The sequence below is a fragment of the Ursus maritimus genome, unplaced genomic scaffold, assembly GCF_017311325.1.
Source record: "Ursus maritimus isolate PB19 unplaced genomic scaffold, ASM1731132v1 scaffold_1, whole genome shotgun sequence".
NCBI classification, from domain to species: Eukaryota; Metazoa; Chordata; class Mammalia; order Carnivora; family Ursidae; genus Ursus; species Ursus maritimus.
In genome coordinates, this window is record NW_024423343.1 from 18,427,977 (window position 1) to 18,450,542 (window position 22,566).

At 55.6% G+C, this 22,566-nt stretch overlaps 1 protein-coding gene across 1 annotated transcript in view; it reads left to right on the forward strand.

The window, feature by feature from the left end:
* CFAP65 (cilia and flagella associated protein 65) overlaps positions 1 to 21,765 on the forward strand; it is a 32,144-nt gene extending 10,379 nt beyond the window's left edge. Inside the window, exons 11-31 of the mRNA XM_040636495.1 lie at positions 301 to 438; positions 1,923 to 2,168; positions 2,746 to 2,970; positions 3,940 to 4,098; positions 4,273 to 4,423; positions 4,874 to 5,002; positions 6,656 to 6,869; positions 7,183 to 7,311; positions 11,950 to 12,126; positions 12,431 to 12,497; positions 12,628 to 12,738; positions 14,749 to 14,940; positions 15,041 to 15,199; positions 16,341 to 16,484; positions 16,966 to 17,079; positions 17,261 to 17,368; positions 19,152 to 19,354; positions 19,643 to 19,771; positions 20,291 to 20,776; positions 21,430 to 21,567; positions 21,672 to 21,765. Of these exons, the coding sequence (XP_040492429.1) occupies positions 301 to 438; positions 1,923 to 2,168; positions 2,746 to 2,970; positions 3,940 to 4,098; positions 4,273 to 4,423; positions 4,874 to 5,002; positions 6,656 to 6,869; positions 7,183 to 7,311; positions 11,950 to 12,126; positions 12,431 to 12,497; positions 12,628 to 12,738; positions 14,749 to 14,940; positions 15,041 to 15,199; positions 16,341 to 16,484; positions 16,966 to 17,079; positions 17,261 to 17,368; positions 19,152 to 19,354; positions 19,643 to 19,771; positions 20,291 to 20,776; positions 21,430 to 21,567; positions 21,672 to 21,765 (3,513 nt within the window). The remainder of the gene's footprint in view (positions 1 to 300; positions 439 to 1,922; positions 2,169 to 2,745; positions 2,971 to 3,939; positions 4,099 to 4,272; positions 4,424 to 4,873; positions 5,003 to 6,655; positions 6,870 to 7,182; positions 7,312 to 11,949; positions 12,127 to 12,430; positions 12,498 to 12,627; positions 12,739 to 14,748; positions 14,941 to 15,040; positions 15,200 to 16,340; positions 16,485 to 16,965; positions 17,080 to 17,260; positions 17,369 to 19,151; positions 19,355 to 19,642; positions 19,772 to 20,290; positions 20,777 to 21,429; positions 21,568 to 21,671) is intronic.
* The last annotated feature ends 801 nt before the right edge of the window (positions 21,766 to 22,566 follow it).

The window sequence follows — 22,566 nt, forward strand, 5'->3', positions numbered from 1 at the left end:
GCTCGCGCGCTATTTCTATCGGCCGGCACTTCTCGAGGCACATTCCTGCAGGATGAATGCTGTCCTTACATCCCGGCCCCGGCCCTGTGCTGGTGCTGTTGTGCTTTATTACAGAGCCTATTTGCGGAGTACCCAGCGTGGCCCCAGCACGCTGCGGTCAGCGCTGTTAGGAAGGCTGTTCTCCGCACTGTCTTCCCAGGGAGCCCCTCTCCTCCTGGAGAGCAGGGGGGCGGGCGGTGGGGCCCCCCTGCAGGGTCAGACATGGGACTCAGCTTGTCCATGGGTCCGGGCCCTGTGCAGGTCCTGCGGAGCTACGATAACATTGAGGAAGACTGTACCGTGTGTCCCTCCTGGTGCCTGACCCTCCGCACACGAGGCCACAGCTACCGTGCCGCCTCAGAGCACCATGTCCCTCAGTATTCCCTGCACGCCCCCAAGGTGAGTGTGGCCCCAGTAGCAGTGGGAGGTGGGGCAGGGGAGCTTGGCTTCTGCCTAGGCCTGAAGATCCCTCTCCGCACTCTGCTGGCCGCACATACATCCCAGCACCCTCCCAGGCCATCCCAACCTCCCCACCGCCAGCCCTGGGGGCTCTGGGCACGGAGGGCTCTCTCGTGGGCCACTCTGGGACTTGGAGCCCTGGCCCCTCCTTGCTCCATCTGAAATACTCCCTGGGCCTCTCGCATTGAGGCTGAAGATTCTCTAGCTCCTTCATTTGTCTGTGCCTTGTTTGCTGAGCACCTGCTAGGGATCCGACCACCCACCATGAGCCCCTGGCCTTGGAGATTGCCCAGGCCGCTGTGGGTCGCAGAGCTGGTCCCTTGGCTTCCTGAGTCATAATTCCAGGCCTCTCTGAAGAGCGCTTGGAGGCCCTGTCTGACCCGAGCAGCCAGATGACAGAAGGTTTAAAAGTCAGATGTAGGAATAAGGCTGGAGTCAGATGGCCCCGGAGTCAGATGGCCAAGTTCCAGTCCTGGCTTCTCTTTTGATGCCTCTTGCCAGCCTCCCTTACCTTTGTCATCCTTCCAATCCATCTCTGCTGCCCTCACGCCTCATATTGCTGGAAAGGTGCCACTCTGGGCCTCTGTACTGGGGGTGATCCTGTCCCCACCCACCAGCTACACTTCTTCTGTCCAGTCCCCAACCAACTTCACCCCCAAGATTCAAGTCAAGTCCCTCCCTGACTGCACGGGGTTCCCATCCCTGACCCCAGTCCCTTTCTCTTGGCCGGTTCGTCCCAGCAGTCTGTGGCCTGTACTGCTATCTAGCCAATTCTGGGCCTGTGTTGCCCCCCACTGCCTCACACACGGGCAAGTCTGCCCTAGCTGGACGGGTGCCCTGGTCAGCGATCTCGGGCCTCGTGTGACATGGCCAGCCTAGCTCTTAGCCTGCAACTGGCCATACCCTACGTGCTTCAGGAATGTTTGGAAGCTGGGATTTCTGGGGCTTTCCTTTTCTCAAAGGGGGGTTCCCCTCAGCCATCTGTAAGAGAATCATCTAGAAGGAGTTTCTTACCCCAGAGCTTCTGGACCAGGATCTCTGAAAGTGAATTCTCCAAAGGAAGATTTGAGGGCACCCTAAAATGAAACTCTGAGGAGGGGGTCTCAGAGGCCTGTGTTTCCTGGATCCACTTCCTATGGCCACTCCATCTCCCTGGAGCTCTCTGGAGGTTTTTTTTGAGGACAGAAGCATTTTTTGGTGCCAACCTGTGTCCGTCCATTCCCTGCTCCCAGGGTAGTGAGTGGGATGTGTGGAGTACCTTGGATTTCCTTGGAGACAGGCCCACCCAAGCCCACAGAGACTTCCCTGAGGCTCTGGGCGTCCAGGGAATATCAACGGATGTAGTGCTCGTGTGCAGATTAGTGGGGTGGGGGAGGGGGAAGTGCGTAGGTCTGAGCGCGGGTCCCTCTTGTCACACACCCCAGCTCTTTCCTGCGGTGTCTCCCGGCGAACCCTCCTACCGCAGCCTGCTCTTGATCAACAAAGGCTCCATGATGTTGACCTTCAACTTGGCCTCCCAGAGCAGCTTAGACATCTCCCTGCGGCCCAGCTCGGGGCTTGTGGCCCCCAGGGCCCACCAGATCTTCCTCGTCTGTACCTACCCCAAGGGCAACTCCTGGAAGCAGCACGTTTTCTACTTGCAGTTCAATTTCTGTCCCCAGTATCTCAAGGTAAAAGGCAGGGCTAGGCAACTGGGTTCTGAGGAGTGGACCATAGTCTGGGGCTTCCCTTCTCAAAGCCAAATTCTGGGGTTGGCCTCTAAAGCTCCCCTCAAGTAGTCAAGGGGCTGCTTTTCCCCCCAAGAAGTGTCAGGGCAGGGCGAAGCCCCCTTGGCCACATCTGTGAACAGCTCTCCCACCCTCAGGGCCCAGCATGTCCTCCTCAAGGTGTCTGGGACAAGAAAAGGGGTGCAGAGGTCCCGAAGGGATGAGCAGGGGCAATATAAGACTCAGACCTGCAGGGTGCAGAGGGGCATTTGGGGCTGGGCCAGTGAAAGGGGCCCATACTGGCCCAGTGAAATGGTCTGTACCTCCTCTCTCAGTCCCTGAGTTCTTTTTAAGAACCATCTTCCGGTTCGGTCACTGCCTACTCTGCCGTGACAGAGGCTGCCCATGCCCAGGCCGGAGGAGGGCCTTTTGCTGCCCTCTCCAAGGGGGAAAAGCCGCCCACCCATGGCTTCTTGGACATTTGGGGGAGCCAAGGCAGCGGGGTGACAGCAGGGCACTGCCCTCCTGCCTCCGGCCCTAGGAGGTAAGCATGCAGAGCCGGGAGGAGCCCCTGCAGCTGAAGCTGGACACCTGTAAGAGCGTGTTCTTCAAGCCTACCTGGGTGGGCTGCTCCTCCACCAGCCGCTTCACCTTCCGCAACCCCTCGCGTCTGCCCCTGGAGTTTGAATGGAGGATTTCCCACCCGCACCGAAAGATGCTGGCCGTCCAGCCTGCTCGGGGGGTTATCCAGCCCAGCGAGAGCCTTGTGAGTGCCCCGCCCCCTGGCTGGGGGCCCAGGCTCCCATCTGCGTGCTCCCCGCCCCCAGCCAAGGCAAGCACTCAGGGAAGTCTACGGGGTGGGCTGTCTGCAAAGAGATCCAAGGTCATCTTCACTTTCACCATCATCTCTTACTCGTGCCCATCAGGGGCCAGGCTTACAGGGTGCACCATCCCATTTAAGCCATAATCACCTCCCCTGTCTTGTAAGTGGTGGGACAGCTACCATTGTCATAACCCCGATTTTACAAAGAAGAATGAAACTGAGAGAAGAAAAATCCATTTACAAAGCTTACAAATGAGCAGGTGGAGCTGGTACTTGAACCAGTTTCAAGGGGCGAGTCCACTCTCCATCCATGGCCCCCAAAGCTGCGAGATCTTCAGGAGGTGGTTTGGAACAGCTGGATTTGGGGCCAAATGGGTGGTTATCATTCAGACATGAGGAAGGGGAGTCCTCAAGTCCCAGCAGCAGTCCAGAGGGGGGCTCCATCTGGGGCCCAAACTAGCAGAGCCACATTCCCTGGTCTAGCGCCTTATAGACTAGTTGGGGAGGCCAAACTTGGGCCAAGAACCACCAACACATGGTGTCTGGAAGGACCCAGGTAGTAGTCAGTGAGATGACAGCCCACATAGGCTCTGCAGTGGCTTCAGGAGTTCACACTCCAGCTCCCACCAAGCCCCTCGCCAGCCTTGTGACCTTGGGCAAGTCATCCCACTTCTCTGTCTCCAGTTTCTCATCAGAAAGCGAGGTACTAAATACCACTTACCTTGTGGGGATGAAGGATGGAGGGGCCGAGGGACATAACATAATATGTGATGTGTGGGAAGTGCCCGGCACAGGGTAAACCCTCAGAAAGGGGTACCGTAGCTTTTCTCCAGCAGCAGGACCTCTGGTGGTTGGGAGTCTGGGCAGGGGCTTCTGGAGAGCCCCACCCAGGGATGATTGCTGTGACCCCAGACGCTGACGTGGACCTTCAGCCCTCTGGAGGAGACCAAGTACCTGTTCCGCGTGGGGATGTGGGTCTGGGAAGCCGGTCTGCCCCCAAACATCAAGCCCCCCGCCACCACCCATTACATGCTCCGGCTGGTGGGCGTGGGCACCGCCAGCAGCCTCTCTGTGAGTAGGAGAACCCTGGCGGATGGGGCTGGGGCCAGGGCGCATGTGGGGGGGAAGGCCCCGGGGGGCAGGGGATGGGAGCCCCCTGGCCCTCTGGCCCTGCCCTGCCCTGGAGATTCTCCGAGGCCAGGGGTGGGGAAGGCAGGGCTATGGCTGGCTGACTCTGGCCATCAGGCGAAGGAAAAGGAGCTGGATTTTGGGAACGTGCTGGTGAACGACAAGCAGTCCAGGTTGCTGATGCTTCTCAACGATGGCAACTGCACCCTTTATTACCGCCTGTTCCTGGAGCAGTGCAGCCCTGTGGTCGTGGACAACAGCCCCCTCGGTACTCGGGCCTGGGCCTGGGCGGGGGCTGGGGCCGGGGAGGCAGGCAGTGAGGGACGATGGTGAACCAGATCATGGTCTGGGGGCAGGCAGAGCAGGGCTGAAAACTTGGTGCTTCCACCTTTTAGATGTGTGACTTTGGGCAGGTGGCTCTCTGAGCCTCAGCTGCCTCATCTGTAAAATGGGACTATTGCTGGCAACTGCCCCCCAGGGCTGTAAGGTGGAGTGAAGTCCTTAGCAGGTGCCAATGACCCAAAGACTGGTTTCCTCTGTCTGGTCTGGGAAGAGGGACTCTGCTCCTTGTTTCCTGGCTCTGGGCCTGCTCTCTAGCCAGTGCTCGGGTGGCCTGGGGGAGGGTATCTGGAAAGGCGCAGGAGGAGATGCCGGGACTCTCTGGCCTGTACTGAGGGCTTCTTCTGCCCTTGATCTCACCCGGGTCATCCCTGAGCAGCCTTGCAGCTGGACCGCACAGAGGGGAGCATGCCACCCCGGTCCCAGGACACCGTCTGCTTGACTGCTTGTCCCCACCAGCGGTCCCAGTACTGCTGGAAGATCAGCTACTCTTTCCTCTCCCACAGAGGTACCTGGGCCATCTGGCAGAGTCAGGGCCAGGGAGGAGAGGGGGAGGACTGTGTGAGCAGGACTCAGGGTGGGAGGGTGCTGAGTGTCCAGACAGGGCTAGCAGGGTGTGTGTTAGTGTGCTAGCATGTGCCTTTGGGTGACTGGTGTGTATGCCTCATACCAACCACATCCGTCTGTGCAGAAGCCTGTGTATGTGTGCGTGTGTGTGCCCGAGCTGGGGAAGACTCAGCGCGAAAGGTTTGGAGCTGCGCCTATTTCCTGTGGGATCTTAAGACAAATCCCCAGCTGCTCTGGGCCTCAGCTTCCTCCTCCGTAAAATGGAGTTGTTACCAGCCTGCCCCGGGGGCCTGCTGGGAGGAGTCCAGGGCCGCAAGCACCGAAGAGTGGCTGAGGGTGTAGACCGGAGCCAGACTGCCTGGGTTGGATCCTGATCCCAGCATTTGTTAGCTGTGGAATCTTAGCCAGTTGTTTAAACTCCCTCTGCCTCAGTTTCCACATCTGTAAAATGAGGATAATAATGGTACACAGGCAAAAAACAAAACAAAACAAAAGAATGAAGCACTGATACGTGTTACCCCATGAATGAACCTTGAAAACATTACACCAAGTGAAAAAAGCCATGGCCAAAATCCACGTATTGTATGATTCCATTTACGTGAAGTGTCCAGAACAGGCGAATCTATAGAGACAGAAAGTAGACCAGTGCCGGGGTGGTGAAGAAGGGGCGTGGGAGAGGGGGGGATGGGGAGTGACAGCTGTTTGGTACCAGGCTTCTTTTTGGGATGACGAAAATGCTCTTGATTGGATAGTGATGATGGTTGCACAGCTCTGAATATGTGACGAATCTGAAATGTATGTGTTAAAAGGGTTAATTTTATGGTATATAAATTCTATCTCAATAAAGTCATTAGTGAGAGTCAGTTTGAAAACAAGTAACCGACGGGGCACCTGGGTGGCGCAGTCGTTAAGCGTCTGCCTTCGGCTCAGGGCATGATCCCAGCATTCTGGGATCGAGCCCCACATCAGGCGCCTCTGCTAGGAGCCTGCTTCTTCCTCTCCCACTCTCCCTGCTTGTGTTCACTCTCTTGCTGGCTGTCTCTGTCACGTAAATAAAAAAAAAAAGAAAGAAAGAAAAGAAAAGAAAACAAGTAACCGTGGACAGTTAACACAGTGATGCATGCGGAGCGCTCAGACAATGTCTGACGCATAGAAAGTACCAGACGAGGGGCGCCTGGGTGGCTCAGTCGTTAAGATCTGCCTTCGGCTCAGGGCGTGATCCTGGCGTTCTGGAATCGAGCCCCACATCAGGCTCCTCCGCTGGGAGCCTGCTTCTTCCTCTCCCACACCCCCTACTTGTGTTCCCTTTCTCGCTGGCTGTCTCTCTCTCTCAGTCAAATAAATAAATAAATAGATAAATCTGAAAGAAAGAAAGAAAGAAAGAAAGAAAGAAAGAAAGAAAGAAAGAAAGAAAGAAAGGGAACCAGATGAGGCTTGGCTGTTGCTGGGAACGTCCCAGAGTCCAGGAGACATCTGCTGCTCCTGACAAGGTTCCTGGACATGTGACCGGGGGTCCTACACCCTCAGCCTGCATGCTGTGCCCTGGGCAGCTGGAAGGTGAGGCCACTCCTCTCTTCCATACTCTTTGTCCCAGATAACAAGGCTGGGAAGAGGCAAGAGCTGTGTCGCGTCTTTCTAATGGCCGTGTACCCCTTACTCTCCATCCTGGATGTTTGCTCCATGGGCAGCGCCAAGGGCATCACCCGGAAACACCTGTGGCGCCTCTTCTCCCTGGACAGACTCAACAGTTACTTGGAGCGTGACCCCACCCCCTCGGAGCTCACCTACAAGGTGCCCACCCGACACAGGTGAGGTATGCCCAGGGAAGGGGCAGGGCCTCTCTGGGGGTGTTCTTGGAGCTTTCTGCCCGCACCCCCCAGCACCAGGACCTGTTCATGGAGTGGCTCCCCATCTCCCCCCAAATTCCTGCCCATCCCTGGAGGGGCCTGGAGAAGTCAGGGATTGGCTCAAGGTCTGAGGTGCTAGCCCACCCCGGCCCCTGAGTCCCAGATTCTCCAATTCCCACCTGCAGGAAGATGATTGCCCAGCCAGCCAGCCACCCCTGGGAGGGCCCCATACTGTCCCCATCTCTCTCTGAGTCTGTTTCTCTACTCCACACAGCACAAGCCAGATCCCCACTGTCTTCACCCCTCTGAAGCTCGACTTTAATTTCGGGGCCGCACCTATAGAGGCCCTACCCTCGGTGGTGCTCCTGGCCCTGAAGAACAGCGGAGTGGTGCCCCTGGACTGGTACGGTGGGCTTGGAGGTGGCTGCTGAGGGGCCCAGGAGACAGCTGCCAGAGGCCGTCTCTGGCTTGGGGTAGACCTGGCTGTCTGGTGTCTATGAGAAGTGGAGCCCCTCATTGATGGGATGGGGAGGCCAGCATGGGATTGGGGATCACCCTTCAGCACACCAAACCTGTCACTGCCGGAGACATGTCCATAGACTCAAGAGTGGGGGACACTGATGGAGACCGGCACGGTCATCCTAAAAGCTTTATGAGTGCGAAGTATCCTTTGGGCACCTGCTACATGCCAGGCACTGATTTACATGCCCTTTCTCCTCCAAGCCTCACACCAACCCTGAGGGAAAAAATTCTCCTCTACTGACTCTTTTGCAGATGGAGACTAAGGACTCGGCTAAGGCCGCTCAGCCGTTAGCAGGCAGAGCCAGGTTCGAAGCCAGATCGGTACCACTTAGTCAGCAAGGAGTCTTCAGAGTGCGCCCGGGTACCAGGCTCTGTGCTAGGCACTGGGGTGCCCCCGACAGAGCTTCAGTCCAGGGAGGCCAGGCCTGCACGGGGGCGAGTTAAGATCTCTGGTGGGGAAGGACCGGGACAGGTGGTCACCCGGACAGTGTCAGGGAGGAAGACGTGGCTGAGTGAAGCCACGTGGGTTGCGGGAAGGCTTGAGGCTGGCCGTGGAACAGCCTGCACCCCTCCAGTCACAGGGGCCCGGGCCTGGAGCCCTGTGCCTGCCTGCCAAGCATGGCCCTTCCTGTGCTTGGCTTTCCTCCCGTCGGGGCCCGAACGTGTGCCCAGTAAACATCCTGTTTCCCTGCTGGAGCTTTCTCTTATTTTTCCTCCCTGCGTCGGCCACGCGGCTTGACTTCCTAGTCAATTTCCTTTTGATGTCTTCTAACTTTTCTTGCCTAGACAGAGGTGAGAAAGAAGTGCACCCATCTGGGGCAGGCTTGGGAGAGAGAGCCAGGGGCCCAGCCTGGGAAGAAAATAGGTGTGGCAGAAGGGAGTGCGGTGGGGTACTTCTGTGATCTCAGGAACCTTCCTGCCTGAGCAGAGTCTTGGGGTGTGTGGGGGCAAAGCTGGGGTGGGGGCTGCCTCATCAGGGGTGCAATGGCCGTCCTTACTCTCTGGGTTGTCCTGCCCTTGGCTGGGGTGGAGGCGACTGGAGAGGCAGGCTCCTTACGTGGCTCCTGTCTGAGAAGGGCCAGGACAACCGAGTAGTTGAGGGCTCCTGGCTCTGATGACTTGAGGAAGCTTGGCAGGCAGGGCTGCTGGCCTGGTGGGGAAGGCCCGGAGCCCGCCTGAGCTCCAGATCTGCCGTTCACTGGGGCTACTGGAGTGGCCAGAAGCCAGGCGCTACAGGAAAAGCGGCGTTAGTCTGTCTTGGCATAGAGCAGGGTATTTCGGTGGATTATGCATGCAAGTGTGTTTGTGTAGGAGCAAGCCAGCTCACACTCTCTGTGGAGAGAGTCCAGGTGGCTGGAAACCGAGGTGGGAGGAAACCCAGGCAAGGTGCCCGCTGAGCCGAGCCCATCCATCAGGAGATCATCTGAGGTTCAGGAAGGCAGTCCGGGCTTCTTCCAGGAGTCCAAGCACAACGAGCCTTCCTTGGAACGCTTGACTCTCCTAGGTTTTTTGTGTTGTTGTGTTTCCTTTCAGTTTCTTAGAAGGCTATTTTTGAAAATTCTAGCTGGTCTCTGCTGAGCTCATAAAGAACAGACTGGAGGTTTTATTCCTGCCAAGACCAGTAAGAAATGGGGAGTGTGGACTTGGCCTGGAGGCAGCGGCAGGCAGGACAGAGTGAGAACCCCCAGTGGGAGGGGAGCATCGGAGGAGATCGGAGCTAGAGCTGCCTGCCCCACTCCCTCCGGGTCTTCTCCTCTGATGCCTCTGCTCCTGACCCAGGGAGACGGGGGACCTTACCGACATCAGATACGCTGGTTAACATCTCCTGTCCCCTCGCGCACTCATTAAGTCTTGGCTTAACGTTTACTGGGGGCTTTGAGGCCCGGCCTCCCAACCTGGCCCTCAGAATTGAGGTGCCCACGGATCCAAACCTGGCCCTCCACGTGCTGCAGGGGTCTGGGGCAGGGCGATGTGTGCTGAAGAAAGCTGCAACCGAGCTAGACCTGCAGCTTAGGGGGAAGACGCAGAGAGGCTGCAAAGAACCTTCCAGACAGGGGCGCCTGGGTGGCTCAGTCGGTTAAGCATCTACCTTCGGCTCAGGTCATGATCCCAGGGTCCTGAGATCAAGTTCCGAGTGGGGTTCTCTGCTCCGTGGGGAGCCCGCTTCTCCTTCTGCCTGCTGCTCCCCCTGCTTGTGTGCTCTCTCTTTGACAAATAAATACATAAAATCTAAAAAAAAAAAAAAAAAAAAAAAGAACCTTCCAGACAAACGGCCTGATACGTGCACAGGTAAGAGAAAAAGGCTCAGCCTGGCTGGAGTGTTGATAGAGAGGGAGGAAGGGGTCCCGGATGTGACTTAGGAGGCAGGCAAGGGCCATGGCATGGGGACCTTGTCATCCTTCTCCTAAGAGTTTGGATTTCTTCCTGAGGGCGTGGTGGAGATGTAAGCAGGGACAGGGGACAACGACATGATCTATCTTTAAGACCTGCCACTCTGGTCTGGGATGCAGGGTGCAGGGAGAGAGATGGAGTGAGGCAGGGGAGCAGGTGAGGGGGCCCACACTAGAGGACTGGCAGGGAAAAGGGGGTCGGGGTTATTGGGAGGGGGACTGGGTGAGGGCAGTGAGGGAAACAGAGATGTCAAAACTATCCAGATAACCCCAAAGTAGCAAGATCTCCAGTTTTGCTGCTGATCAGTATCCCCTGGATAAAACGACAAAAGCAGTTTATTCACCTGTCAAAACACACAAAAGTGATGGAAGAGAAGCAAGAAACTCCGGGCGCGTGTCCACTCTGCGGGGTGATGAAGGTCTGGAGGGAACTTCCGTCCTCAGCACTTACAATGCGCACACACAAGAACCCATGCACACACACAAGAACCCACACACACGCGAACTCACACACATGAATGCACACATGCGCGCACACAAAAACACACACAAATGCACATACACAAACGCGCGTGCACACACACACACGAACACAACCCAGGGGTTATTCTGTTTCCCTTGAGTTTTTGTTTTACCGTAATGGCACAATGCTGTGCACACTGCTTTCTGCTCGGCATTAGATCACTCATTTTCACTCAGCATTACGCCAATAACATTCCCTTCAGATCAATACGGATCAATGCATGAAACTCTTAACTCTTTCTTTTTAAGATTTATTATTTATTCATTTGAGACAGAGAGCGAAAGAGAGAACACGAGCAGGGGCAGGGGGAGGAGCAGAGGGAGAAGCAGACTCCCTGCTGAGCAGGGAGCCCATAGGATGCGATCTGGGGCTTGATCCCAGGACCCTGAGATCATGATCTGAGCCCAAGGCAGGCACTTAACTGACAACCCACTGAGCCACCCAAGAGCCCCTTAACTCTTTCTTTGTGATACTTGCATAATATTCTGTAATATGAATGGCCCTTAAATTATTTCATCCTGTGCTGGATGACAGTAATTGTTCCCGGTGTTTTGTTGTTTTTGTTTTTGTTTTTTTTTTTTTTTTTTGCCATTCCAAAGAAAGTTGTAATAAACATCTGTGTGTGTGTGTGTGTGTGTGTGTGTGTGTGTGAGCACATACACACAGGCATTTATTCCTGCAGGGTAGTTCCCCAGGAGAGGATTTCTGAGTCAAAGGGCACGTGCAGTTTTTATTCGCGTAGACACTGTCAGAATTCTTACAACAAAAGGCGGCGGCCATGCCTTCTCTCCCTGCCTGTTTGAAGGTGTCTGTTCTTTCTAAACTTACCAGTATTGAGTGGAACTGTTTACCACGTTTCTGATGTGAGACTATTTAAGACTGATTCAAGGGAGTCTGGCTTTGTGATTTCCTCAACTCTGTGTTGAGCGTTTCCCCTTTTGGCTGCTCCCTGTTCGTGCCCTCTGCCCAGTGGAAGGCCAGTTCTGTGCCATGTCTCTGCCAGGGAAGGGCTCCTCCTTGTCAGATCATAACCCAGAGACCCCTCACCTCTTGTTCTGTCCACCGGCTAGAGGGCAGTATCTACTTTCCCACAACGTGAGGCATTTGGGGGGCCTTTATTCTATGCCCCGACTTGCTCCAGATTCGAGAACACCAGCCCTGCTGGGGCATCTGTTCTCTGCCCTATGCTCACACTGACCTAGACACCCTCCCTCTTGGGGGGGGGGGGTCTGGTTGGTGCTGCTGGCATTTTTAGATGTTTCAGATGGCTCTGCCTAAGAGGTTTGTCACAAAGCCCCCCTCCCCAGGGGTTAGTGGCTAGCTAGCCCAAAGTTACCCACATACATAGGTAATCCCCCTTGACCCCTGTCACCCACAATGGAAGCCCCAATCTCCACTTTCCACTTTGTCACCAGGGACCTGCTGCTGTTCCCAGGTTTGGGTTTGGGGCTGTTATGAAGTGAGACTCTGCTGTGGCTGTGTTTGCTCAGCCATGCGTGGGGCAGCGGCCAAATCGGGGGAGGGAGCAGGGGAGGCTGCCATCCACCCCACCTGCAGCTCAGAGCTCCCGCCTCTCTGTTCTAAGAGGCTTGCACCCTTCTTCCAGGGCCTTCCTCTTTCCCAATGACCAGCAGATTGACCTGGAGCTGTGGGCACAACCAGCAGAGTTTGACTCCACTGAGCTGCACCAAATGCGTGTGCAGGACAACTGCGTATTCTCCATCAGCCCCAAGGCTGGGAGCCTAAGTCCCGGGCAAGAGCAGGTGGTGGAACTCAAATACAGGTGCTCCTCCCACTGCCTGTCCTACACTTCCGGTTCCGGAGACCCGCCCCTCCACCCTTTCCCTGTGCTCCTGCAGGAGCCTGGCCTTGCGCTCTGTGACTCCAGGGTACCCTAAGTGCCCGCCGCCAGGGGAGGACCCCGTCCACCCGCTTGGCGGCAAGGTTTCATTTCCCTCTTACCCCATCCCAATGCAGGGGTTTCCACATGCTCCCAGGGGCTGGCCACCTCAAAACCGTAGGCCCTTGGCTCTCCTGCTGGTATTCAGGCTCCATAACTCAGCCCAGACTCATCTCCTCCCTTCCAGCCACATGTTCGTCGGCACCGATCACCTCCCAGTGCTCTTCAAGGTGTCCCATGGCCGGGAGATCCTGGTGAGACCCAGACCTCATCCTGTCCTGGACACCCAAGAGAGGAGCAGGGAACCATGCCCCCCACCCCGGGGAGCTAGGGTCCAGATCTTTCTGCTGGGAAGGATGCTACTCATGGGCTTTGTATTTCCAGCTAAATTTCATAGGTGTGACAGTGAAGCTGGAGCAAAAGTACGTGCACTTCACCTCCACTAGCCACCAGTTCGTCCCTGTCCCCATTGGCGACACACTGCCCCCAAGGCAGGTCAGTGGTCTACATTGCCCTGGTTACCAAGAAGCCTAAGCATTGATCTCTGTGTATCTGCATCAGCCCTTTACAGACTGACAAAGACCCTGCCCTCCAGAAGTCCTCACTCTAAGAGGGGGGGCTACAGGTCAAACCCTGGGTTTGGGCAACTGGGAGAGATCCCAGGTGAGATTCCTGGTGCCTGGTGCTAAGCCCTTTGCCAGGCCTCATTCCCATGTTCCCATGCAAAAGCAAGACGGTTCTCTCCTCTAGCACAGGATCTTTCGAACCTCTTTGACCATAAATCACACTAATATATTTTGGACAATAACCCAGTAAGTACATACATACACATATACTTAAAACAAAGTACCACAAATCAATATGTACATTACTACACGCAAAGCGTTCTGATGTTTTCCATTTTTATTTTATTCTGTTCCACCTGCTAAATTGCTTTCACGACCTGCTCACTAATAGGTCTCAGCGCCAGGTTGAAAATCGCTGCTCCAGGAAGGACATTTTTCTGGAGTGAGAAAAGTTAGACTGTGAATCCTTGCGAAGCTATGGAGTTTTCTTTATTAAGTGGAGGGAATTGGGTTCCTTTGCTCTGAAAATGTACACCGGAAATCTCCCAGAGGGGGCATAGTATTTGCCCAAACATGTCATAGCTGTGAAATTTCTAACCACTTAGAAGTCCTTGTATTTCTGAGCAGACGCCTCTGGTCATCCAGCCTAGAGCCAGAGGAATGGGCTTTCTGGACCTGAGAGGGTGGGACCCCCAGCCCCGAGCTCTGTACACATCTCCACCACGCTCTACCTACTGGCTTCCTGGAAGCCTCCCCCATCCCACTGCCACGGCTGTAAGAGCCCAGGTCCTTGAAAGGGAAAGCAAAGACTCAGTGCCTCCTGGAGAGCTTTCCCGAGAGACTAGACCACTCTAGACCCTGAACATAGACAGTGGAAAATGCCCCCCAGATCTGGAGCCTGGAGACCCCATTGTGCCTCCAACTTATCTCCACAACTGTGGCCAAGCTTCCTCTTTCATTCATAAGATGATGACAGATGGTGGCCCAGATCCACAAGAGGGCAGTAGAAGTTAGAAGTGAATAGATTTAATTTACATTTTGGAGGCAGAATCATTGGGACTTGCTGGGGCCAGATTGGGGAAGTGGGAGAAAGGGAGAGATCGAGAGGTATTGAATTCCTAGTTTGAGCATTTACTGAAAGGAGATACACTGGAGGGTTGAAATAGGCTTTCTAGGGAAGAGTTCGGTTTTTACCAAATTTGAGATGTCTATGAGACAATCAGTGGCCGGTGAGGGGGCAGGGAGGGCTTGTGGAACAGAAGTTGGATCCCAGGTCTGGAGCTCAGAGGTGGCCCAGACTAGAGACAGAAAATCAGCATATTCAGGAGTGAGTGCTGGGAAAGATGAGGGGACAAGACCTAGATCCAGACGAACTGTTTGTTCTCTCTGGCTTCCATTTTTCTCATCCTAAAATGAAGGATTAGACCAGAAGATCTCAGGTTTCTTCCAGGACATTCTGTGATTCCCACACTTTGGAGAGAGTCTTGGGGGACATCATAGCTTCCTTCTCCTCCCTCATCTGCCTCTAAGCAGGTCTGCCTCTAAGGGCAGATGGGGAAAGTGGCAGGCTCCCGGGTGATTAGAACGAGAGCCTAGAAGGTGCTGAAAGGTCTGAAGGATGCATGCATGGACACTTCCGTAAATCCCCACACTAGAGACATGAGCGTTGGTGTCCCCTTATACCTTGGCAGAGGTAAATTAAGAGCAAATAAAATAAGGATTACAGATTATCCTAAAATGTTCCAAACTGAAAATACAGTTACATACTTCTTGGATGATCAGGCCATAGGGAAGTCAGAGGTAGTTAGGGGGCTCTGGGGCTGGAAGGGTGACATCATGGAAATCAACCCGCCCTCCCACGGTGGACACAGAATCCCAGGCTGTCTGCATTGCAGCCCTGAGCTGGTGTGGAGACTTCTTTATTCCTGCCCCCCTGCAGATTTATGAGCTGTATAACGGTGGCTCGGTGCCTGTGACATACGAGATCCAGACCAACATCCTGTCGCAGGTTCAGGAAAAAAATTTCGATCACCCCATCTTCTGCTGCCTCAACCCCCAAGGGGAGATCCAGCCAGGCACAACTGCTCAGATCTTGTGGGTCTTCTCACCTATTGAGGCCAAGACCTACACGGTGAGCAGCAGCCTGGCCCGACTAAGGGTGGAGGTTGGCGTTGGCCTCCTCAGCAAGCCTTGCTCTGAACTGTCCCTTCCCCACCCTCCTAACTTCCTAGGTGGATGTGCCCATACACATCGTGGGATGGAACTCAGCCATCATCCGCTTCCAGGGAGTGGGCTATGACCCCCACGTCATGGGGGACACAGCCCCATTCCACAACATCTCCTCTTGGGACGACAGCTCCATACATTCTAGGCTGATGGTTCCTGGACAGGTAAGGGGAAGGGAGGTAGAAAGACCCGAGGCCTAGGACGAGCCTGACGGCCCCCGGGTGGCCAGCGCAGAGGGCAGCTGGGAAAGAAATGTGATGGAGGTGATAAGGGAGGGAGGCAGAGGTGAAGCCTGGAACCAGCCCTCATGGAGATCTAGCAGACAGCACCAGGCTCCATGAGAAGCTTACCCTGCCACCTAGTGCCCATAGCTGTTCCTGCTCTGGGTATTGGGATGGGGATTTTGGAAGGGGTAGAAGGAAGCCTTCCCATTTTAGGGCTATAAAGTATTATCTTCATACAGAACAGTCCCTCTCTGGACTGAGATGGATTTTGCTGTAAGATATTTAGGGTCAATAACCCCATCTTTAGTTCAAACACACCTCACTGTTGGGACGTCTGACCCAGTCATTCACCTACCCATCCATCCCTCTCCTCCCATTGGCCCCCATGCCCATTTACTCATCCATCCATCCATCCATCCATCCACCCACTTCTCCATCCATCCGTCCATACAACCACCCAGTCACTATACACCTATACATCGACCTGTCCACCCTTCCATTCCTACCGTTTCTGGACTCTAACTGCGTGATGAGCTCTATGGAGGCCCTGAGGACACGAGGAAGAGCCAGACAAAGTCCAAGCCCTGGAGACACTCAGGGTCTGGACAGAGAGAAAGTGCCCCTTCTGTGTGGCCTCAGTCTTTCCAGAGCCCCTACTGTTGTGTTCCCATTGAAGATGCCAACGGCCGATACCCCATTAATTTACAGCCATCCTTCAGGGATTCAAATTATGTTGGCTTTCGTTCTGTCTTCTCTAAGCAAATTCTGATTTCTCAGCCCTTCCAAGCCTATTTTAATGGTCAAAAGCATAGGCTTTAGAGTGAGACTGTCTGGGTTTATCCCCACGGTGCCTGTAAGAGACCTTCGGAAAAATTCTTCATGCTCTCTAAAGCTTAACAGCGCATCTGCAAAGTGGGGACGATGATAATACGTGTATCACAGGGCCGTGGTGAGGGTCAAGTGCATGTCAACCGCCTACCATGCTGGCTGGCCTGCTGAAGGCATCAGTATCCAGGAGTAGTTGCTGTGTTTATGATTTCTTCACCTCCCAAAGTGGCCGTTGTGTTGTCTCCACCAACAGAACGTCTTCCTGTCCCAGTCTCATATCTCCCTGGGAAACATTCCTGTGCAAAGCAAGTGCAGCCGCCTGCTGTTCCTCAACAACATCTCCAAGAATGACACAGTTGTCTTTGAGTGGCAGCTGAAGCCTCTAGACTTTGGGGAGGTGAGAGTCCCCTATTTCTGCAGAATCAGAACCACTAGCAGGGCTCCAGGTCCACCCTATTCCACCCTATCCTATCCCATCTTGTCTCGTCTTACCCCATCCCACCCCACCATCCCTCCCCGTCCCATCCCACCCCACCCCGTCCCACTAAATCCCACCCCATCCTATCGCACCCCATCTCATTCCATCCCACCCCATCCCACTGAATCCCAACCCATCCTGTCCCACTCTATCCCACTCCATCCCATCCCACCCCATCTTATCCTGTCCCACCCATCTCACTCCAGCTAACGCCACCCCATCCCAACCCATCCCACTGAATCCCACCCTATCCTATCCTGTCTTGTCATATCTTACCCTATCTAACCCCACCCCACCCCACCACATCCCATCCCATCCCACCCCATCCTACCCACCCCATTTCATCCCACTCTATCCCATTCCTGTGAGGCTCCAGAGACCCCTTCCCCCAAACAAACAGGTGTCTGTGAGTCCCATGACAGGGAAGGTGGCTCCTGAAGAGACAATCCCATTTGTGGTGACCCTGAAGGCCTCAGTGCATGCCAGCTTCTACAGCATGGACCTGGTATGCAAGGTAGGACCCTCACCAGCGAGAAGCTAGGATGGAGCATAGCTCCCAGTACTGGGATGTGGGTGGGCTATGAGATCCCCAGGCCTTCACAGAAAGGCAGGGGCCAGTCTCTGGAGGAGTGGGGGGTCCACAGCACACAGGTCCTCTAGACCTTGGCCTTCTCTCTCCTTGTCCTGGGCTGTAGGTATACCGACAGAAACTCCTGAATCAGTACCATAAGGAGCTACAGGAGTGGAAGGATGAGGAAGTGCGGCAGGAAGTGGAGTTCACCATCACAGATAGGAAAGGGAAGGTGAGAAGGCTAGAGTGGGCCTTGAACACCACAGATCTTTCTGACTGGCCTTACCAGAGGGGACAGAGGTGGTGATATGAGGTGGTCTTACATGCAAAACTGGCCAGTCTGTCCTAGATTAGCTGGCTTTTATTAGACCAAGCATAACATCTCCCCAAGAAACTCTTCTGTACACAGAAGACTGGCTGACCATTCCCTGCCTCATGTAGCCAGTGTTTAATGGCATGCTAAGCACTGAGCACTGGGGACCGAGGGGAGACCATCAACTTCTGATGGAAGACGGTGTGGGACAGGGGTTTCGGGGGCAGGCTCTGGAGACAAGTTGCCCAGTTTTGATTCTTGGCTTTGATGATTTCTAGTTCTGGGATCTAGGTCAAGTTACTTAACGTCTCAGTTCCCTCAACTATAAAATAGGGGTAATGTGACATCTGGGATTGACTTCAAGATAATCCAGGGGTGCCTGATGGCGCAGTCGGGGAAGAATCTGACTCTTGATTTTGGCTCAGGTCATGATCTCAGAGTCATGGGATTGAGGTCAGACTCTGCCTTCAGCAGGGAGTCTGCCTGAGATTCTCTCTCCCCCCCCTCCCCCTCCCCCCCCCCCCCCCCGCTCACGAAAGTGCTCACTCTCTCTCTCTCTCAAATAAATATATAAATCTTAAAAAAAGAAAGAAAGAAAGAAAGATAATCCAGAGGTGGGGCACAGATGAGCCAAGACTGGCCATGAGCTGCTGGTTGTTGAAACTGGGCGGTGGGTAACGGAGGACTCTTTGTACATTCTCTCTACTTTCCTATACATTTGAAAGTTTCCATATTAAGAAGGTTAAAAATAAAAGTTTAAAAATATTTTGAATGCAAGTAAAATAGTGCTTGCTTCACCGCACTGTGGTGAGGATTGAATGAGTTAAAGCAGGTAAAGTGCCTACAACAGAGCCTGGCGCCCAGTAAGTATGCACTAAGCCAGCTCTTCTATCTGTAGGGGAGCCAGAGGGTAAACGGGAGACAAAACAGCCCTCTCCAGTGTCCCAGCCTCCCTGTGCTGGTATTCTTGAGCCTTGATCACCTCTGCACTCACCACACTCAGCCCCCAGGGAGGCACTGCTCCCTTTTGAAGCTCTGGCCCAACTATGAATGCAAATCATGTCCACAGGGTGTGGGAGCAGGGATTTCTGAATTAAATCTTAATAAACAAGAGAATTTCCTTATCTCACCCAACCGCAAAGCTCCAAGGCAGAAGGACAGGTGGCCTTGCTATAGCCTGCATCTATTTGGTGGCATCTCCTTTTCTGTCCTTCAGTTGGGTGATCTGATTTTCCTGTGTGCAGGCAGTACTTCCCTAAGGAAGGTCCTGGAAGGGGGTGTGGCTGGGAGTTGGGTGAGATCAAGAGGGCAGCAGGTCCAGGCATTGGCTTCCAGCTCCCTCCCCCCATCCCGTGGGTTGGCAGGAAGGGTAAGAAGAGGGGAGTCCCTCTAGGCTTCTTGTATCCTGAGCACGGGTCTCTTTGCTTCCATAGGGAGGAGCGTATTGTAGAGCTTGTGCACCTAGGAGGAAGTACAAGGTGAGCTCAGAAGGCCCATCGCCTTGGGATAGATGGAGAGGGCCTTGCTTGCTCCCAGAGATAGCCCAACTGCTGGCACAGCCTCCTAGAAGGGAGGATGGAAGTGCCAATGGGGGCGGTCACACTCCGACTTGGCTCAAAAGGCCTGCTTGGGGGCTAGGGACCCATCGGTGAGGGAGTGACGTCCCCAAACCCCTGTCATCCACGTCTCCCCCTTTCTAAAGACACTGCCCCCCATCAAGAATCAGCAGCCTCTCAACCGGCCTGTCAGCTGGAACCTTAAGATCCCAAAGAAGAAAGTATTCTGGCTCTGTCCCCAGCCGCCCTCGCCAGACGTGCTGTGCTTGGGCCTCACGGCCCGGGCTCATGCCACCGACTACTTCCTGGCCAACTTCTTCTCCGACTTTCCCCAGCACTTCCTGCACCGGTGAACTATCAGGGAGGGAGGGGTCTCTGCCCCCTGGGGAACCCACCTAGGCCTCCTGCCCCACCTCCTTCCTTCCCTTTCCAACTCTGAGCCTCTTCAGGTCCTGTCCCGCCCCTGAGGTTTGGGCTTTGGTCCCCAAATGCAGTAGCACTACATTTGGGTCAAGGTGAGGGGCTGTCCCAAGTTCAACTATGTTCTCATGATTGCATGGCCACCGCCCCTGCTCGTGACCCCACCCCCAGCCTGGTGGCTTGCCCAGGCCACTCAGCATGTCATGACCTGCTCCAGGGAGCTGCCGAGGAGGAAATACCCCAAGGAGGAGTTGGAGGCTTCGGAGGAAGAATCCCCAGACAAGGGGTCCCCCGTCTCCAAGCAGGAGAAGCAGCTCCTGATCGACTGTCTCACCATCATTATCAGGTGACTCTCTGGACCCTCACCATCCCCCTCAACTCACCAGCTCATTTAGCCAGCTCTGTGTCCACCCATGGCTCCTGAGGTCCCAGCCCTTCCTTTCCTGAAAAATAGAACTTCCTCACAAGATCCTTCCACTGGGGGCCCCAGGCCCTGCAGGATGGGGCAGCTCTAATGGAGCTTGCTAGAAGGATCCTCAGGGCTGGATCCCAAGTTCTGTCCTGTCCAGGGCTAGTAGATAAGGTCTGAGCCAGTTCACTGTCTCCCTGAGTTTCCTGTCCCTTATCTGTGTAACTCTGACCTCCTGGCTCTGCCTCTAAGAACCCACGGAGCCCAGAGCTGCCTTCCTCCAAACGAGGGGTGGGCAGGGCAACTGACTAAGGGCTGGCCTCCCCCATCAAGCTCCCATCTGTAGACATAGAAGTCAGGAACTGCCCCTTGAACTCTGAAGCCAGAGCCCCACAGGGGGTGCTAAGTCCCCTTGCAAGGCCTCTCGGCAAGGACCTTCTCCTCCCTGCCATGCAGGGGTCTGCTGGAAGACAAGATCTTCCATGAGGCCGTGGACCAAACCCTGGTGGAGAAGATGCCATACTTCTGCCAGTTCTGGAATGAGCAGTCAGCCAAGTTCAAGGCCCAGAGCAACACCCTGCACTTAGCACCAGTCCTGTCTCCATCCTCCAGCAGCTGGGAGGCTGGCAGAGACAGGGAGTCAGAGGAGGACAAACTGAGGCTGGAGAAGAAAGAGGGGGAAGAGGAGGAGAAGAGCGAAGAGGAAGAGGAGGAGCTGGAGGAGGAAGAGGAGGAAGAGGAGGAGATGGACGAGGAGGAGACAGGGAAGGGGGAGCTGGAGGAGGATGAGCTGGGGGAGAAGGAAGAGAAGTTGCCCTGGACGGGGACTGAGCCCACACTGCAGCCCACGTCCCAGGAGTCCCTGAAATGGCGGTGGCAGCAGCAGCTGAAGGGCATAATGAAGGAGGAGCAAGAGCAGGATGAGAAGGAGACGATCAGCCGGTGAGCCGCCAGACCCAGACGAGGGTTGGCAGGGCAGGTGTGTGCAGAAGGATCCCAGGAGGCAGTGGTGCGCTAGGGCCAGCCTCTGTCCGGATGCAAGGCTCTCCCCAGCTCAGCGTCCAGGGACATCCCGCTGGTAGCTTAAGGCCTTCAGGGAGGTATTTACAGAATGGCTATCTGAGCTTTAGTTTTTCCCTCCAAGACCCACTGTGAACATTTTCTAGCACCCCACTTTCAGGGGGTAGCAATGGGTTTCCAGAGCCAGGAGAGCAATGCCACCTCTTCCTGGAGGGCCTTTGTCTGGGGCTGTTCTGTGGCCCTTCCTGTCTGTGTTGGGATTTCTTGAGCCCCACCCAGTCCCGTGGGCACCCTCTCACAGCTCGATGCCTCTCCCCAAACCTGGCCCTGAGATGGGACCTACAATTGCCTGGGTTTGGATCCCGTTTGGCAACTTGATCCCTTGAAGCCACAATTTGAGCGTCTGTAAAATGGGAACAATGATGCCTTATAAGTGCTGGGAGGGCAAGGAGTGGAATGAGAACCCACGTCGATAGAGCCCAGGGCACACAGTGTACAGCACGGAAGAGGCCCGCAGAGAACGCGCGCGCCGTGGACGGCCGTGCTGACACCCGCGTCCTCCCCCGCCCCCTCAGGCTCCCGGCGTTCGCCAACCTGCAGGAGGCGCTGCTGGAGAACATGATCCAGAACATCCTGGTGGAGGCGAGCCGTGGGGAGGTGGTGCTCACCTCGAGGCCGCGCGTCATCGCCCTGCCGCCGCTCAGCGTTTCCAGGTGGGGGCGCCGACTGTGCCGAAGGGGCGCGAGGGGCGGCAGGGGCGGGCAGGCTTGGCCCGAAGGCTCTCTCCAACCTCTTTCTGGGGCTTTCTGTCTTCCAGGATTGAGACTCCCGACTTGCTTTCGGCGGCGCCCCTCGGGCTGCCGCATGCCGAAGTGCCCCGCCTGGCGCTGCCGCCCCCTACCGACTCTTAGAGGATGTCACGGCCCAGCCCCTCCGATTTGTTGCCCTCAGGGCCCCCCTCTCCACAGCCCCGCCACTAAAGCATCTAGCCTTCTGTGTCTGCCTCCACTTTATTTCCCCGACGCAGGAGGAATTCTCGAGCGCGCTCTGGGAGGGACAGATGGTTGGAGCGGCCGAGGTGGACTGCAACGACTCGTGGCCGCCTTGGGTGCTGGGAGGTTGCTTTTCTCCACTCCACGGCGCCGTCGGGCCACAGTTCCGGCCGCTCGAGGCCGGGCGCCGGACCGGGTTTGCCCAGTGGAGGGCGCTTCGGGCGGGGCCTAACTGGCCTTTGCCCCAGCATCGCCCGGTGGACAGGCACTGAGCTCCGGGCCTAATCGGCGCAGCAGGTGGCTGCAGGGCGAGGTGACCACCCCTCCCCTTTCCCCGTTGCGTCTGCTCCGAGGCTCGGTCTCTCCATCGCCAGTCTTTTCTCAGCATCTGTTGGGCTCCCAGGACTGTGCTAAGAGGTTAAGAAGGAAGGGAAACCGAGGCACGTCGCGGAGGGCTAAGAGCTAGACGCTGGGACGCGGGTGGAGGTCACAGCTAGATAGCGAGCCACAGGCCCTAGTAAGCGACTCCCATCGTGAATCTGAATCCCCAGCCCGGGTGATGTCCCTCCTTCCCTAGGATACCCACCTCCCGCTCCCCCTAACCTCCTCCCAGCAGCCTCTGTCCTCTGCTCCTCACCCCCCTCCAGGCAGGTGGGTGGAAAAGTGACATCTGGTGTTGTTCCAGAGGCGCCCAGGTCCCCGACACCCCTCCCCACTCCA